The sequence below is a fragment of the Danio rerio genome, chromosome 8 (genome assembly GCF_052040795.2).
Source record: "Danio rerio strain M-AB ecotype USA chromosome 8, GRCz13ab, whole genome shotgun sequence".
NCBI lineage: Eukaryota > Metazoa > Chordata > Actinopteri > Cypriniformes > Danionidae > Danio > Danio rerio.
The window spans coordinates 53600925-53615987 of NC_141028.1; the positions used below are offsets into that span (position 1 = coordinate 53600925).

At 36.6% G+C, this 15063-nt stretch overlaps 1 protein-coding gene across 5 annotated transcripts in view; it reads right to left on the reverse strand.

The window, feature by feature from the left end:
- The window catches only part of mtor (mechanistic target of rapamycin kinase), a 236007-nt gene that overhangs the window by 165543 nt on the left and 55401 nt on the right, over positions 1–15063 (reverse strand). For all 5 annotated transcript variants that reach the window (XR_015496851.1, XR_015496852.1, XR_015496853.1 and 2 more), the window contains 4 exon segments: positions 13641–13891; positions 10770–10856; positions 7219–7386; positions 532–644 (listed from right to left, as the gene is read on the reverse strand). Coding sequence is in view for 1 of the 5 variants with exons in the window: in NM_001077211.3 (NP_001070679.3) it covers positions 532–644; positions 7219–7386; positions 10770–10856; positions 13641–13891 (619 nt within the window). In the remaining 4 variants the exon portion in view is untranslated.

A 15063-nucleotide genomic window follows, 5' to 3' on the forward strand; every position in this document is an offset into this window, starting at 1 on the left:
CTGTTTAACAGTTTCCTGTAAAAAACTGTCAACTGTTTGCTAGTGAAATGCTCATTTTTTCCACTTAGACTTACTTTGCGTCCTGTAAATAGTGAATGCGCTCTTGGCACGACGCAGCTGGCTCTTAAAGGTAATGGGAGATGAGACTCTAATTGGTTTATTCTCAAAACACACCTATAACTCATTAAGAAAATAAACTCAACCCTCAGTGGGGCCCTCAGTGAAGCAGGTTTTCCCGTCCTTAAATTAACAAAAATGCGTTCTGACACGCCCTGAAAGTGTTTGCGCCCTGCGTTTTGCGCTCTGCGCATGGATCGTCAAAATAGCCTGGATGCTTAGAATGAAATGTAAGAATGTAAGTTCACATAACCTGCCATACAGGTGCTGTTCGCGGTCAGAATTTTGCTTGGTCATGATTACCCAGGCCTTGTACAGTTCCGTCTTCTTTCCTTGTCTTTGGCTAGGCAGAACCTCGGTTTTTAGCACTACCTAGTTTTTTAAGTATTAAAATTTTTAAATTTTAATACTGACTTGCGGGCTTGCAGAGGGACATCCGGGGCATCGAACAGTTTCACTACAGGAGGCAGCAGCAGGTGGAGATAGTCATCCAGGTTAGCTCCGAACAGTTGGATGGCCATGAGTAACTAGGAGACACAAGGAATAAGTTGGCATGAAAACCTTAGACTGGTATATGAAGAAAAACAGCACATCTCTTGCAAAAACATTGGAGCCCTACATATTATATGTATTTATTCTACGGGTCTGCTGAATGCTTATTTCTGATTAGATTATAAACATTTTTTAAACAGCATGCCTCAAATTTGTTATTTCTAATGTAGACAATTGGCAAGCATGCATAAAATAGATGCTCACAATAGGTTTTCCAGGCTCAACTCAAATTCAAATCAAATTCAAATCTTATGTCACATACAGAATCATACAGTATGCAGTATGATTTGCAATGAAATGCTTACACAACTCCTCGTGACCTTAAAAAAGTAAAAACAATAACAAAATACAGTTCTAAAAATAATAATAGAATCTAAACTATTGAGAAATAGAAGTTATGCAATAGAAAATAAAAGCAAACATAAAATATTTCAAGTGTTTGGATATGGAGTACAGACTTTTGATATAGAGTATGTACAACTGTGCTGCAATGACATGAAAACATCTCAACATTTCAGATTTTACCTTAAAGATCATCAAACTGGTTTTTGTTCACTCTGAAATAAGTTTTGTATCTCTTACTATTCAGCTCTTAGATCATATGGTCTAATTCTCTGCTTGGTATGCACCCAAACACAACATTTCCCCCCCTCTTTAACTTGAATAAATCTAGCATCAGGGCACCTGCAAAAGATTCTCAGAGTGTGGAAGAAACATTATTTGCTGAAATGGAGAGTCACAGAGAGCGCAGTTGCTTAGCAATGAGAGACGCAACAGGAGCACAAGCTCCTGAGAGCGTTGGAAAGAAAGAGAAAGCATTGCGGTTTACATTTTCCTCACGTGTTTAGACATAAAATGTGAATGATCCCTAAGGTTTGCAATTCTTTTCTGCTTTTTAAAGATTTTTTTTTGCCAAAAAATTTATTAGGATAACTCAGTATTTATAAAAGTATATAAATAAAAGGTGGAGAGAGAGAGGGGGTACGGGATTGAGAAAGGACCGTGAGCTGGGACTCGAACTCAGGACACCTGAAGCACAATGGAGCTATAGAATTATTTTCTAATAAATTCACAGCTAAAGTAGTTAAATGCAGGGAGTCTTGGTTGGATTACAGATACATAACACTAAGCAGAATGAGTTCAATTGTATAAAAGCCTTCAACAATCTAATAAAAAATAAAATCTAATCAAAACAAACTAAACTGAAGTGTGTTTTAGGTTTGGTAAGCATAGTTTAGGCAGAATAAATGACTGTGGTCTATTGAATGATCAGAAAATAATTAACACTCAAGATGTAACCCCTCTACACACAAAAAAAATACTTGTTCTACTTGTTCAAACTATATTTACACTAAAATGAGTTGTAACAACACAATTCTTAGGTTTTTTTGGGTGTGACAAATTCATTTTTTTATATTCAATCCGCAAATTTTTTAACTTAATTAATTTGTCTTGGAATTGAAGAAGATGAAGGAATTGTGTAGAACCCAGCATGTTTTACAGTGTTAATCACTACCTTAGATATGCATTGTTTTGTAGTAGTTCAATTGCCTGCTGTAAGTTACTACTTACACATGCTACAGTTAGTCTATAATTGGTATAAAAATATATTAATTAAAAAAATGAATCAATCATCATCCATACACATCTCTTTAACCTTTTTCACTAATAAAAACAAAAATACTTCTCTCTAATAAGCACATATTGAAACTTATTTGGATTGACACGAAGTGACCAACAAATGCAAGTGCATTAAAGCGAATAAGTGCTAAGAAAAAACCTTGAATCAAAGTAATTTTGATTTAAAAATGAATATAAAATATTAATATATACTTTTCCTACTGCAATCGAAATTTTAATATATTAAAAATAAAACCCTGTATAAACCATCTTTGTTTTAGATGCTCCTTGGAGACACAGGGATGAAATCTTGGTGAAATGACTGACTGAGCTTTTGTTTTCTTATCTGTCTCGCAACAATTGACAGGCAGTTTAAGAGCTCCTGTAGAATGACCTCAGTGCTCTCGGTGACGCAGACAGTGGTTATGGGCTCTCCAGGCGTGCGGAGGAAAGGCTCATGTGGGTGTACGGCTTTGAATTACTTGAGTGGGGTATGTGGGTTTGGCCGGTGGCTGCACACATCTGTTAAAGGCTAAAGACTGGCAGAAAAGACATCGAATGATTGAGGAGCTCTGGGGAGCTCTGATATTCTTGACTTTCGTTTGAAGTGTGAAAGGAGATTTTTACAGGTCACAATATGGGTATGAATATAGACACAAACATGAAACGACTATACATTTAACACACAAACAGGTAACAATGCTGACTTTTTGTCACCTGTTGGTTTCTTATAATGACCCGGCATGTCAGGATCCCCTCGTTTCCTTTCTTCTTCATTTGTTCTGTATGTTCACGCATAGCTGATTTTTAGCAAAACTTTTCATAGGGATGCACCGAAATGAAAATTCTGGGCCAAAACCAAAACTCCTGTATGCACTTGACCGAAAGCTGAAATCAACAATACTTTGGAATAATTATTTATAATCTTATTAAAAAGTAATTTTGTAAGACTTATTCATTTTATGTACCTGAATGTTAGAAATGTGTTCTCCTACACCAGTACAAAGTCACTTGTCAAATAAATGAACAGGGAAGATTATTTTGAGTTTAAGTTATTTAATTATCTTGCTTATGAAGACTGCAGAGTGATGCATGAACAAAATTGACTTTGAATAATGTTAAGTATTTTGTGATATATATGTTAAAATGTGCTCCTAATAGTACGTGGCCCCTGCCCGCCCCCACAGGTTAGTAGTAAGCTAATTTAATTTCATAATGCAAATCTTAAATTCATGCTAACCAACAAATGATCAAAGGAAATGTATTAATGTAATACGATAAGAATTTATGTTTACATTAAACTGTAACTATATTGTTCTATTAAAATTATTTATTTTTATATTTTGTCAAATAAAATATTTTTTTATGAGTCATCCACCATCATTTTGTGGCTAAAAAGTATCAATTCAGGCACCGTTTTGGCACCGGTATCGTTTTAAAGGTGTCGATTTAGCACCGGTAACGAAAAAGCTCAAATGAAACCCAACCCTAATAGCAATGCGGCAACAATGCGCCTTAACACCTCCTTTTTGGACCGGCACACCCATGAGTACACAAAGTGGTGCAAATGGATTTGCTATTTAAACAACGTGGCACAAATGTGAAAATTTGGGTTACGCTGGTCTGAAAATAGCAACAAATCGCGCCAAACATGTCTTGCGCCGGGTGTATGATAGGGCCCTAAAACTTAAATCAATGTATGGTTACACACTGCTACTGTTTTATGTACAAAAATAACAGTTCCAATTCTATGATACTGTTTAGTTCATGAATATTCACTAGTCTGTGAAGACAAAAAGGTTTTCTAAAATCTTCTAAAATACAGGTTATCAGATAATCTAGATTAGGACAGAACTGTTCATTCAGGAAAGGTGTGTTGTTCGTCAGAAGAAGACGTAAGATGGTTTTAAGATTGACTTTTCCGGTAAAAAATACACAAATGTGCTGTCTACATAAGCAACAGTAAAGACATTTTACAACTAAAATCTTGGGTAAAATGTCATTTAAATGCTGTTTTATTAAATTTTTTGCCTGAAAGTAAAGCACTTAAGTTTTATTATCTGTAAAATCGAACACATTTTAACGTCTAAAAATAAGAGACAATATTATGTAATGCAAAGATGATGATAAACAAAAATAGAGGATATAAAGAAAGCTGCAGAATAGTCAACTATCTAGTGCATACTTTCATTGCAAAAAAAAAGACTATATCTAAAATATATATCTAGAAAGCTCAACATATCTAGAAAGAATGAGTCAAGCAAAGAAGATTTCTATAGTGTCAAACTCACATTACAATGACATTGTGAGTCAGCCCACTCACTGATTTACTTGATTTCTAAATAAATAACACTAAATATAAATGAAGACAATAATATTGTAATCTAAAATAGGAACTCTACCCAAATGTCAAGAAGTTGTCCAGTCAACATGTTATAAATGTGACCATTAATTCAAATAAAATATGCAAATAAAGGTATATAATGAGTTTACAATAAATCCAGCTTTGGCCATGTGTGTGCATTTAAAGAAGAAAGCTAAATCAATCAGTGTCATAGTCTACATTTCCCAATTACCACTGGTTCATTTCCAGCAGCATTAATAAAGGGTCGGATAAACTCACTTCTTAAGAACTAATCCTAAATCAATCACAATTAGAAAACAGCAGACAGAACAAAACTACTCTGCATTCCTTCTTTCATTTATTGCAAAAAAATTAAGTGACATTTTCATTTTTTTTTTTATAACCAGATCAGAAGAGAGCTCCATGAAGAATCGGTTTTGAATAACATACATAGTGTACACGGCTCTATATCCCCTAGCCCCTGCGGAAGGAAGGAGGAAACCACTCTGCACTAGTGTGAAGTGTTATTCAACTGTAATCATGAAATTTTCATGAAAATCTTGTCTCATCCATTGTACAGTTTAAACCAGGGGTGTCCAAACGCAGTCCAAGAGGGCCGGTGTCCTGCATAGTTTAGCTCCAACTATCTTTAACACACCTGCTAGGATTTTTATCTATTGTATCTAGTAAGAGCTTAATTAGCTGGTTCAGGTGTGTTTGATTAGGGTTGGAGCTAAACTCTCCAGGACATCGGCCCTCCAGGACCAAGTTTGGACACCCCTGGTTTAAACTAATCGTTTTCTGTTTGTTTTATTTTTTATGTGAATTATGCCAAAATATCCTTTGATGTCACTTATGGTCTAAGAAACAAACCTCTGAGAGTGGTAAGAGAGTCTATTTTAAATGTGCAGACAAGGGGGTCGTGACTGCTAAGTACCACAACTGACAACTGCTATAGTAAACCACCAAGTACTGCTATCTGCTCTGAACTCGGGTATGCACCCATGAACTGTACTGTCCGTCTAAAAGAGGTGGTCTGGGGTACAGTTTTTGCGAACTCTGGTATGGTTTACATCTGATGTGAATGCAATCGCACCAAATAACGGAAATGAACCACCCACTGTACAACAAACTTTAGTTTTCAAAACGTCCATTCGTGTGTGTATGTCTGTGTATGCCCTACCTTGGCAACAACTGGGACTGACCAAGTGCAAACAGTGATAATGTCTGCTTGTCTCCACCAAAAACGACTTCTGCAGACATCGTGTGATGTTCTGAACATTATTTTTTGCAGCAGATAGATGCAAGTCGCAGCAGATAGATGCAAGTCGCTCTCTGTATTTTGGTTTAGATTTGGTCTTGCTATGGCTATGAGCTTCTCTGCTCTCACTACTTGGCCTCACTAGGATCTGTCATTCATAAAAATGGCTTTTCATATCACTGCTATGCTGGTGCTACTCAAAATCACCATCATTCCAGCCTGATACATCAACTATAGCTGACCGCATATCTGACATACTTGTCCGAGCCTCACAATTTTTGCTATTAGGGTGCCTCAGGGCTCTGTTCTTGGACCACTTCTCTTCTCCATTTATATGGCATCACTGGGACCTGTCATTCAGAAACATGGCTTTTCCTAATATTCCTATGCTGGCGGCACTCACATCAACATTTCATTCCAGTCGGATGATCTGACAACAGCTGCTCAGATTTCAGCAGGTCTGACAGATATGTCCTGCAGAGCGAAGAACCATCACCTTCAACTCAATCCTGCCAAAACTGAAGTGCTGGTAATCCTGGCCAACTGGATGTCTAAGCTCTAGCTTTGTCCAGGCTGAACTATTGCAAACCTCTGCAGCTGATCCTGAAAGTTAAATTGAGAGTGGTGTTTTTGCCAAAAAGAGCACATCACACCTTTATTCATCAATCAACACTGGCTGCCAACTGTCGCTTGCAATATGGCTCATTTTCACTGAGTGGTACAGTCTGGTACGGTTCGGTATGCTTTTATGGTCGTTTCCACTGTTAAAGGGTACGTAAAAGAGAACCGTACCGTACCACTTTTTGGTCACCCATTGTAAAGGGTGCCAAGCAGGACAAAAGGTACCAAAAGGCAGAGCTAGACGTGCAGCTGAAAGCTATTGCTTTACAATGGTAAATTAAAATAATGTCTTTTGAGAAAGACTTCTGGGCGACACGATGGGTCAGTCGTTAGCACTTTTGCCTCAAAGCAAGAAGGTTGCTGGTTTGAGTTCCAGATGGATCAGTTGGCATTTCTGTGTGGAGTTTGCATGTTCTCCCATTGTTGGCGTGGGTTTCCTCCGAGTGCATGTCCAAAAACATGCGCTATAGGTCAAGTGATTAAAGTAAATTGGTCGTAGTGTATGTGTGTGAATGAGTGTGTATGGATGTTTCCCAGTACTGGGTTGCAGCTGGAAAGGCATCGGCTGTGTAAAACATATACTGGATAAGTTGACGGTTCATTCAGCTGTGGCGACCCCTGATAAATACAGGGACTAAGTCGAAGGAAAATGAATGAATGAATGAAAAAGATTTCTGCTGAACTAATGTCTGCGTGTGTTTACCTTGATGGTGACATTGCGTCCAACACTCATGTCGTGCATGAAGACTCGCAGCATGTGTGGGATGAGCTGTGGAAGGTAGAGTTTGAATTCTCCACCGAGAGCCACAACAATCTGCTCAATCAGCAAAATGATGGTGTTCTGCATAGGGTTGTTTGGAGTCCAGTATTCCTATGGAAAAGATAACACCAATTCCCATATATTAATAGTATCCCATTTAGAAATAGCAAATAGTACCAGACACACACATTCAGTTGAAGTCAGAGTTATTAGCCCCCCTTTGATTTTTTTTCCTTTTTAAATATCTCCCAAATGATGTTTAACAGAGCAAATAAATTTTCACATTATGTCTGATAATATTTTTTCTTCTGAATAAAGCCTTATTTGTTTTATTTTGGCTAGTATAAAAGCAGTTTTTAATTAAAAAAAACATTTTAAGGTCAAAATGATTAGCCCCTTTAAGCTATATATTTTTTTGATAGTCTACAGAACAAACCATCATTATACAATAACTTTCCTAATTACCTTAACCTGCCTAGTCAACCTAGTTAAACCTTTAAATGTCACTTTAAGCTGTATAGAAGTGTCTTGAAAAATATCTAGTAAAATATTATGTATCATGACAAAAATAATTCAGTTATTAGAAATTAGTTTAAAACTCATGTTTAGAAATGTGTTTAATAAAAATCTCTTTGTTAAACAGAATTTGAGCGGAAAAAATAAACAGGGGCGTCAATAATTCAGGGGGGCTAATAATTCTGACTGTATACGGACCATATGCACAGCACTGGCTCTGACTTATGGATCCTTTTTACAAAAACTGTTATGTAGCATTTAACGGGTATCACCATCTTATTAAAAGGTTTTAGTATTGTGATCTTTTAAAAAATGTATGAACATTTATATGTATTTATGTATGTATTATATCATCTTAGCATTAAATCACAAAAAACGAATTACCGCTTATGCGTGGTATTTCTAATGTAGTGTGGGCACTGTTTCTAATGCAGTTTGGGCACTGCATTAGAAATACTTGGTAACACTAGGCTTGGGTGGTATCCAAATTTTGATACAATCAAACCTCCTCCCTATTTAACCTTTGTATACGGTATTACCGTGCATAATAAAAAAAAAAAAATGATGTAAGGCTCAGACAGCGTCACCAAACTCTTGGCTTGTGCTTAAACCATTCAGAAACTGAATACAGTATATGCGACCTTAGAGTCGCAGTCACCTGTTGGTTGCACAATTTGCAAATTGTCTTGTTTGTATTAGAAATCTGCACTCTGTCTGTATAAACACACACACACACACACACCCACACACACACATAGACACACAGCACCACGCTTTCTCTTATTCACACACATAGACATCACCACGCCAGCGACGCACAGCATCACGCTCTCTCTCATTCACGCACACGCACACACACACACACACACACACACACACACACACACACACACACACACACACACACACACACACACACACACACACACACACACTGAACATTAAGCCCTGATTATAACTAACAACTTAGCAAGGTTTAATAACTCCAAGGTTGTGGGTTTGATTCCCATGGAAAGCAGGAATTGATCATATCTGCCAAGTGTATAAATGTAAATGCAAACTCAGCACTCAGTTTGTTCTCTCTAATAACACAAAGTCGTACAATTATTAAAGTAATTTAATGTTAATATAACAGCATGAAATGGATAAATACTTTTGTGCTACAACACTGTAAGGTCAGTGAAACGGCAGCACAAAATAAAAAAGTGAAATTGGTATTTGTGATGTTGGGAATGGAGTAAGTGAGAAGCTCGTAAAGCAGCCAATTTTCTCTACTGGTTGAGAACTAAGTGTCAAAGGCTCTTGGAGCTGCCAGCGGTTTTATATTAGCTTTGAGCTAGTCGTTTCAGGCTGCAGGGTCACAGCAGGGGTTAATGTGAATGAAACAAGTCTTTGTCTACTCCACTCAATGAACTAACGTGCCCTGGCGTTTAGCACCAACTCTCATCAATCACAATAGAACAGCACCAAAACAATAAAAAAAATCTGATTAATGTTACAAAGTTCATTGCTGAAGATCCAACCAGAGGATTTGTGTACATCAGAGTATGTGCGCAACTTTCTTTTGAAAATATATTGTGATTAAAATCAGGGTGTTTCCCTGTGTTTAAATGACTTACAGTTTAATTGTAACTTTGCCTAAATCGCAGCACAGCAGAGATGCTGAAATCATGTTCAGAACACTATATTAGAATAATACTATATTATACTACTATAATTCTGAATAGTTAGTATAAGTGAAAATAAGTTTAGTTAATTATTTTTTTAAGAAAAAAATAATACTGTAAAGTACAGATTGGACTTTTTTCTAAACGCATTATAGACCTACACGGTTGTCAGCATATATATTGGATTAATTTTAAAGGGACAGAAAAATGAAAATCCTGTTATCATTTACCTATCCTCCACTTGCTCCAAACAACCACTGACTTCCATAGTATTTTTTGTTTCTACTATGGATGTCAATGGCTCCGTTTTCCAAAATAGTTGTAATAGTTTAATCAAGTGAAAAAAGATGTGGTAATGGGGTTGGGAAAATTAATAACCTTGTATTTTAATGATTATTTTTTGTAATTTATTTTATTTAATTTTAATAACAACAAAATGGATTTTGTTTAAAGAATTGCTTTAAGTGTGTGATTTTCTGCTTGAAATAAATCAAATCAATTCAAATCAAATATCTTGGTGGAACCACTTTAAGGCTGATTTATACTTCTGCGTCAAACGCCGGCGTTTGCTACAGCGCTGACGCATAGACATCGCCGTGGCCGTCGGTGTGGCTGACGTGCACCTCTCAAAAATTGTAACTACACGTCGCAACGACGCGTAGCGCAAGCTCTGTGATTGGTCGGCTTGGTAGCACTGACGATTCTGGGCGGGACCGAGAGCCGCGCGAATAGCGCGAGCTGGACGCGAGCCCAATGGAGCGACTGTTTACAAGTGTGGAGTCCCGTGAAGGAGCTCCTGATGGAAAGTTTTGTTTTGCGTTTACCTCATAGTTAAAGTTGTTGCACGTCCGCCAGTTCCTGCCACAAAATGAGCGGGTTTGAGCCACTTGTACAACCAGGAAGTGTTCAGGAAAAGCAAAACAGCAGAGAAGAAACTCGACACAGAGGAACATTTACACCTCACTGCCCACTAGCGTTTCGGAAGTGTTAATTCAGACCAACAGAGACAGCGCGCAGAAGTATAAATGCACAGCCACGTGCGTTGCATGCACCGTGGGTCACGCCGGTCACTTGACGCAGAAGTATAAACCAGGCTTTAGTGTGAGAAGATGGTAAGATTTTTATTTTTTTGTGAAATATCCCCTTAATAATCCTAAATGTACATACAAGTGCGAGCATAGGATTGGCATTGCTATTAGCAGACACACAAAAAAAATGTAAATCTGAATGTTTATAGTACCAGGTGCATGTGGTGGCCTAATACTTTTCTTTAGAAAAAAATGTGAAAAGCTGTGTGAATAGGTTTCTTACCCGGATTAGTGTGAAGATATCATCCATGTAGGGCCGGATGTGGATTTTGACGAAGCACACAACCATCCCCATTTGCTGGAAAAGAAACTAAAGGAACAAAATAGAGAGGAAAATTAGAGAAAGAGAACACAGGACATGGTCAATGGAAACTTGACTGCCTAAATAATTATTATTTTTTAAATTACTTTACATTTCACCTATTTAAAACTGATTTTAAGCATTTAAAAGAGACTTTAAGCTAATTTTAATGATAATTATTTTGCCATAAATTCTAAAAGTTTACCTTAGTTTGTGATAAACTCAGACTACTGCTGTAACTTCAACTTCTGTCTGTTAACAGACAATTGATTATATTCATGGAGGAATAATACAACTTACGAATTCTAGTGATAAACATCTTGTTCTCATCTAGTTTATGCTTTAATGTTAATTTTTTTGTTGTTGTTGAAAGTGAAATCTTATTACAAAATTCAAAAAGCTGAATAAAAATTGAATTGGTCCCATTTTATATTAAGTGACCTTAAAAGTGCAGTATGTAAGATTGACACCCAGTGGTTGAACTAGGTATTGCACTCAAAAATTTAAACACTTCTTCACTCCGCACCTCCTCTGATGACTTCACACAAATGTAGGTTGCCAGATTGATGACACCAAGTTTTTGTCTTTTTTTGTAAAGTTTTTGTTTCAATTATTACCTTAAATTTGAAATGTTTTTAATTATTCACGGATGTACAAAAGCATAAAATACTACATAACAGTGGTTCTCAAACTGTGGTACGCATACCAGTAGTGGTACACGGGCTTTCCTCTAGTGGTACGCAGAAGAATTACTGAATAATAAAAAAAATCAAATGAACACACTTTTAACCCTTTGATGCAAATGATAACACTGAGACTCGAGTGATCAGACAACATTGGCTGTTCCCTGAAGCGTACGATTACACCAGTGTGCTTAGAATGTTTACTTTAGCGCCATCAGATTTTAAAAATCAGTCTGCTTGGCGCAGAGCCAGAGGTGTGCGGCACTTGCGGAGCAGAAACACACGTGCTAGAAAGCCCTTCTGCAACTTGGGAATTTTACCATGCTGCATCACTGGTAAAATCATTATTACAAATGTATTAAAACATTTGCTCGTAGTTGTGTAAAATATTGTGTCTTTTCGATATATAAAGTTATCTGTTTTGTAAAGGAGCGTGGCTTTTGGTTTAGTTTGTTACCTCAGATTTAAGCTAATTATTTTGGATGTGATTCAAATGGCACGAGACTCAGAACACAGACTCAAACTTTGCCATATTTGAAGCTTAGAGGTAGATTAAAGTTAGTCTCTGTGTGCACAGACGGAGGGACGGCCAACTGTACTGTAGTCTGCTTCAAAACAGTGGTCAGTAATCGTTTAGCGTGAACTTCGCCGTTCACCTAAGATGTGATCTCATTGGCGCCAAATCACAAAAATACCGCACATGAGTTGGTCAAGCACTATATATTTGCATTTAATCACTCACTTTTCTGACACACATAGGACTACTGTAATTGATGTGCAACAGAGCCAATTTTTCATATAAATATGTAATTCCAAATCATATTAAAATACAAGTTATGTTTCGATTTCAAAGATATCTGCATATGTCATATATATATATATACATGCAGCTTATATTTCAAAACGTATAAAAAATATGTGTAAATATACACATACGTACAGGTTCAAGCAACATTTCCAGGTTTTGATGAATAAGCTACTATGCATTAATACTTTACAATTACAGCAGTTTTCTTTTTACTTTTTAAGAACAGAACCATTTTAATTAACTTTCAAAAGCACATTTTATTTGAAAGAATTTTTGCTTTGTTTTGTTTTGTCTGCAATTTAATGTTCAAACTATTTATAATGTTGAAAGTGGCTGACAATAATACATATTCGGTCCCACTTTATATTAAGTGGCCTTAACTAATATTTACTTACATATGAATTAATAGTTTGTTACAATGTACTTATTGTGTAAATACATGCATTTACTGTGTACTTATGCTTAAATAAATACATGTATGTAATTACATCTGTAATTAACTTTTGTAATTACATTTGTAAATACATTGTTGTCCATCCCTTACACCTTAACCCACCCTTAAACCTACCCACACCACCAAACCTTTCCATAACCCAACCTCTATCCCAACTCAAAAGCACCACAAGTGTTCTCAAATACATTATAAACACAGTAAGTACATTGTATTTATGTTTTTGATGTAAGTAGATAGTAGTTAAGGACACAATATAAAGTGGGACCACATATTCTTTATTATAGGAATTCATCTGCCTGGTTTTTGAATTGTGCAGTGGTGTAGCTGCTTAATTAGGCCTACTATGCTACTGTATTTTAATACCGGTTATCATGGTGGTACTTGGAGACATAATCTTTTTCTGGGGAGGTACTTGTTGAAAAAAGTCTGAGAACCACTGCTAAATAGCAATGACCTCAGCAGTGACGTGCACAATTTTCTAAAGTAGTTTTACGCTTTACAGCCAAAAACTTACATACAGCATTTTTACTGTGTATTCGCCTCAAAAAATAAGTGCAATGTACTTTTCATATTGTAATGCACAACAATTGGGGTGCTACTTAGGTGAGACAGGTATCGTTAGAGACATGTTTAGTGGTGTGGGTAGGTTTAACGATTGAATTAGGTGTACAACAGTCTACTTTAAAAACACAAATGAATTAGAGATGTAAATTCCATGCAGATCATTTTTCAAATATAAGTACAATTTAAAAACGAGCATGTACATAATAAGTGGATTGTACCAAATTATTCATTTAGTTATTAAGGTGACTTTAAATAACGTAGAATGCAGTGGGACAGTACTGTACCTCTCTGATGCTGGCATCACACACTCTGATGACGTTGAGAAAGGTGGGCATGACCTGAGGCAGGAACTGCACACATTTGAGGCCAAGAGATTTGAAAATGAAGGTCACAGCCTGAACGACCATGGTGTGGTGATTGGACAGAGACGGGTCACGCAGGATACGCATCAGGGTCACTATGGCGACTGCTGGGTAAAACTCGTCTAGCGGCAGGTTGCCCATGTTGACCAGCATCTCGCTGGTGCTGTAGTCAGCTGTTGAGAACAATCATATTCAACATGTTAGATGTCAAAATATGAGTGGTGATTGCTTTCATGTGAGATGTATATAAATAAAAGTATGCATAATACGTTTGGGCCCGATAACGACCCATAACTGGGCAAATAACGATACAGATACACAAAAAAACATTCAACCAATTACAATACCGATACAATTTTGGTCAATTTCATAAATACTAGAGATAGTATTTTTTGGCCTTATTGTGTTATAGATTTTAACAAAAAAACAACAACATGCAACCAAAACCAAGTCTGATATCTACTGTATACAAGTCTTACCAAGTCTGATACCGATACAATATTGGTAAATTTCATAAATACTAGAGATGCACGACTAGCATTTATTTGAGCTGATAATGATACCTATTTTTATCTCGTGCTTGAGATTGACACTTCTGACATTGAGTACAAATTAGACTAGAATTGAAAAAAATTCTCAGAAAAAAATATTCTCAAAAGATCCATGCCCCCATGTAATTGACAAACATTGCATATCTCCCTTTTTCATATTATTGCCAATACGCTGACAGCTTTAATCCAATATTGGCTGATAAATACTAGAACCCCTAAAAAATATGAAAACATAAATCTATTATGTTTATAACACTTTTTAAAAAGTAATTCTGAGAGGTAAAAAGCAAAGACATCAAAAGATAAAATAATTTGTATCACCACTTTGTGGTTTCACGACTTTAGTACAGTATGTGATACAATAGGAAGCCCGGTCGACAACTGACCACTTCCTATGGTCATAAAACTCTACCACACATACTTTAGTTAACAAACTGTATCCGTGTGCGAGAGAGTGTGTCTGAATGACGTAATGCAGTCATCTGTTTCTCATATACAGCAATCTGGGCCCTGAAATATACGTGTCGTTTAATGTGAGGTTAACAGGCGATCTGGAATAGTTTGTCTGTGTTTAGGGTTCTCAAATCCTTTCATTTGTTTTACAGGAGCAGTCACTGGGGTGTCTAGGAACCTGTTTCTCCCTGCATTAATATGCGCTTCAAGTGGTCACCTGAGACACACTGGTGTTTCCAGCTACCATTAACACATATCTCGAAAGTGGCCACTTGTGATCAGATTTCATCAAGACTTTCACGACTTAACAACAATAATGAAGAAGTGTTTCCCAAATCTAT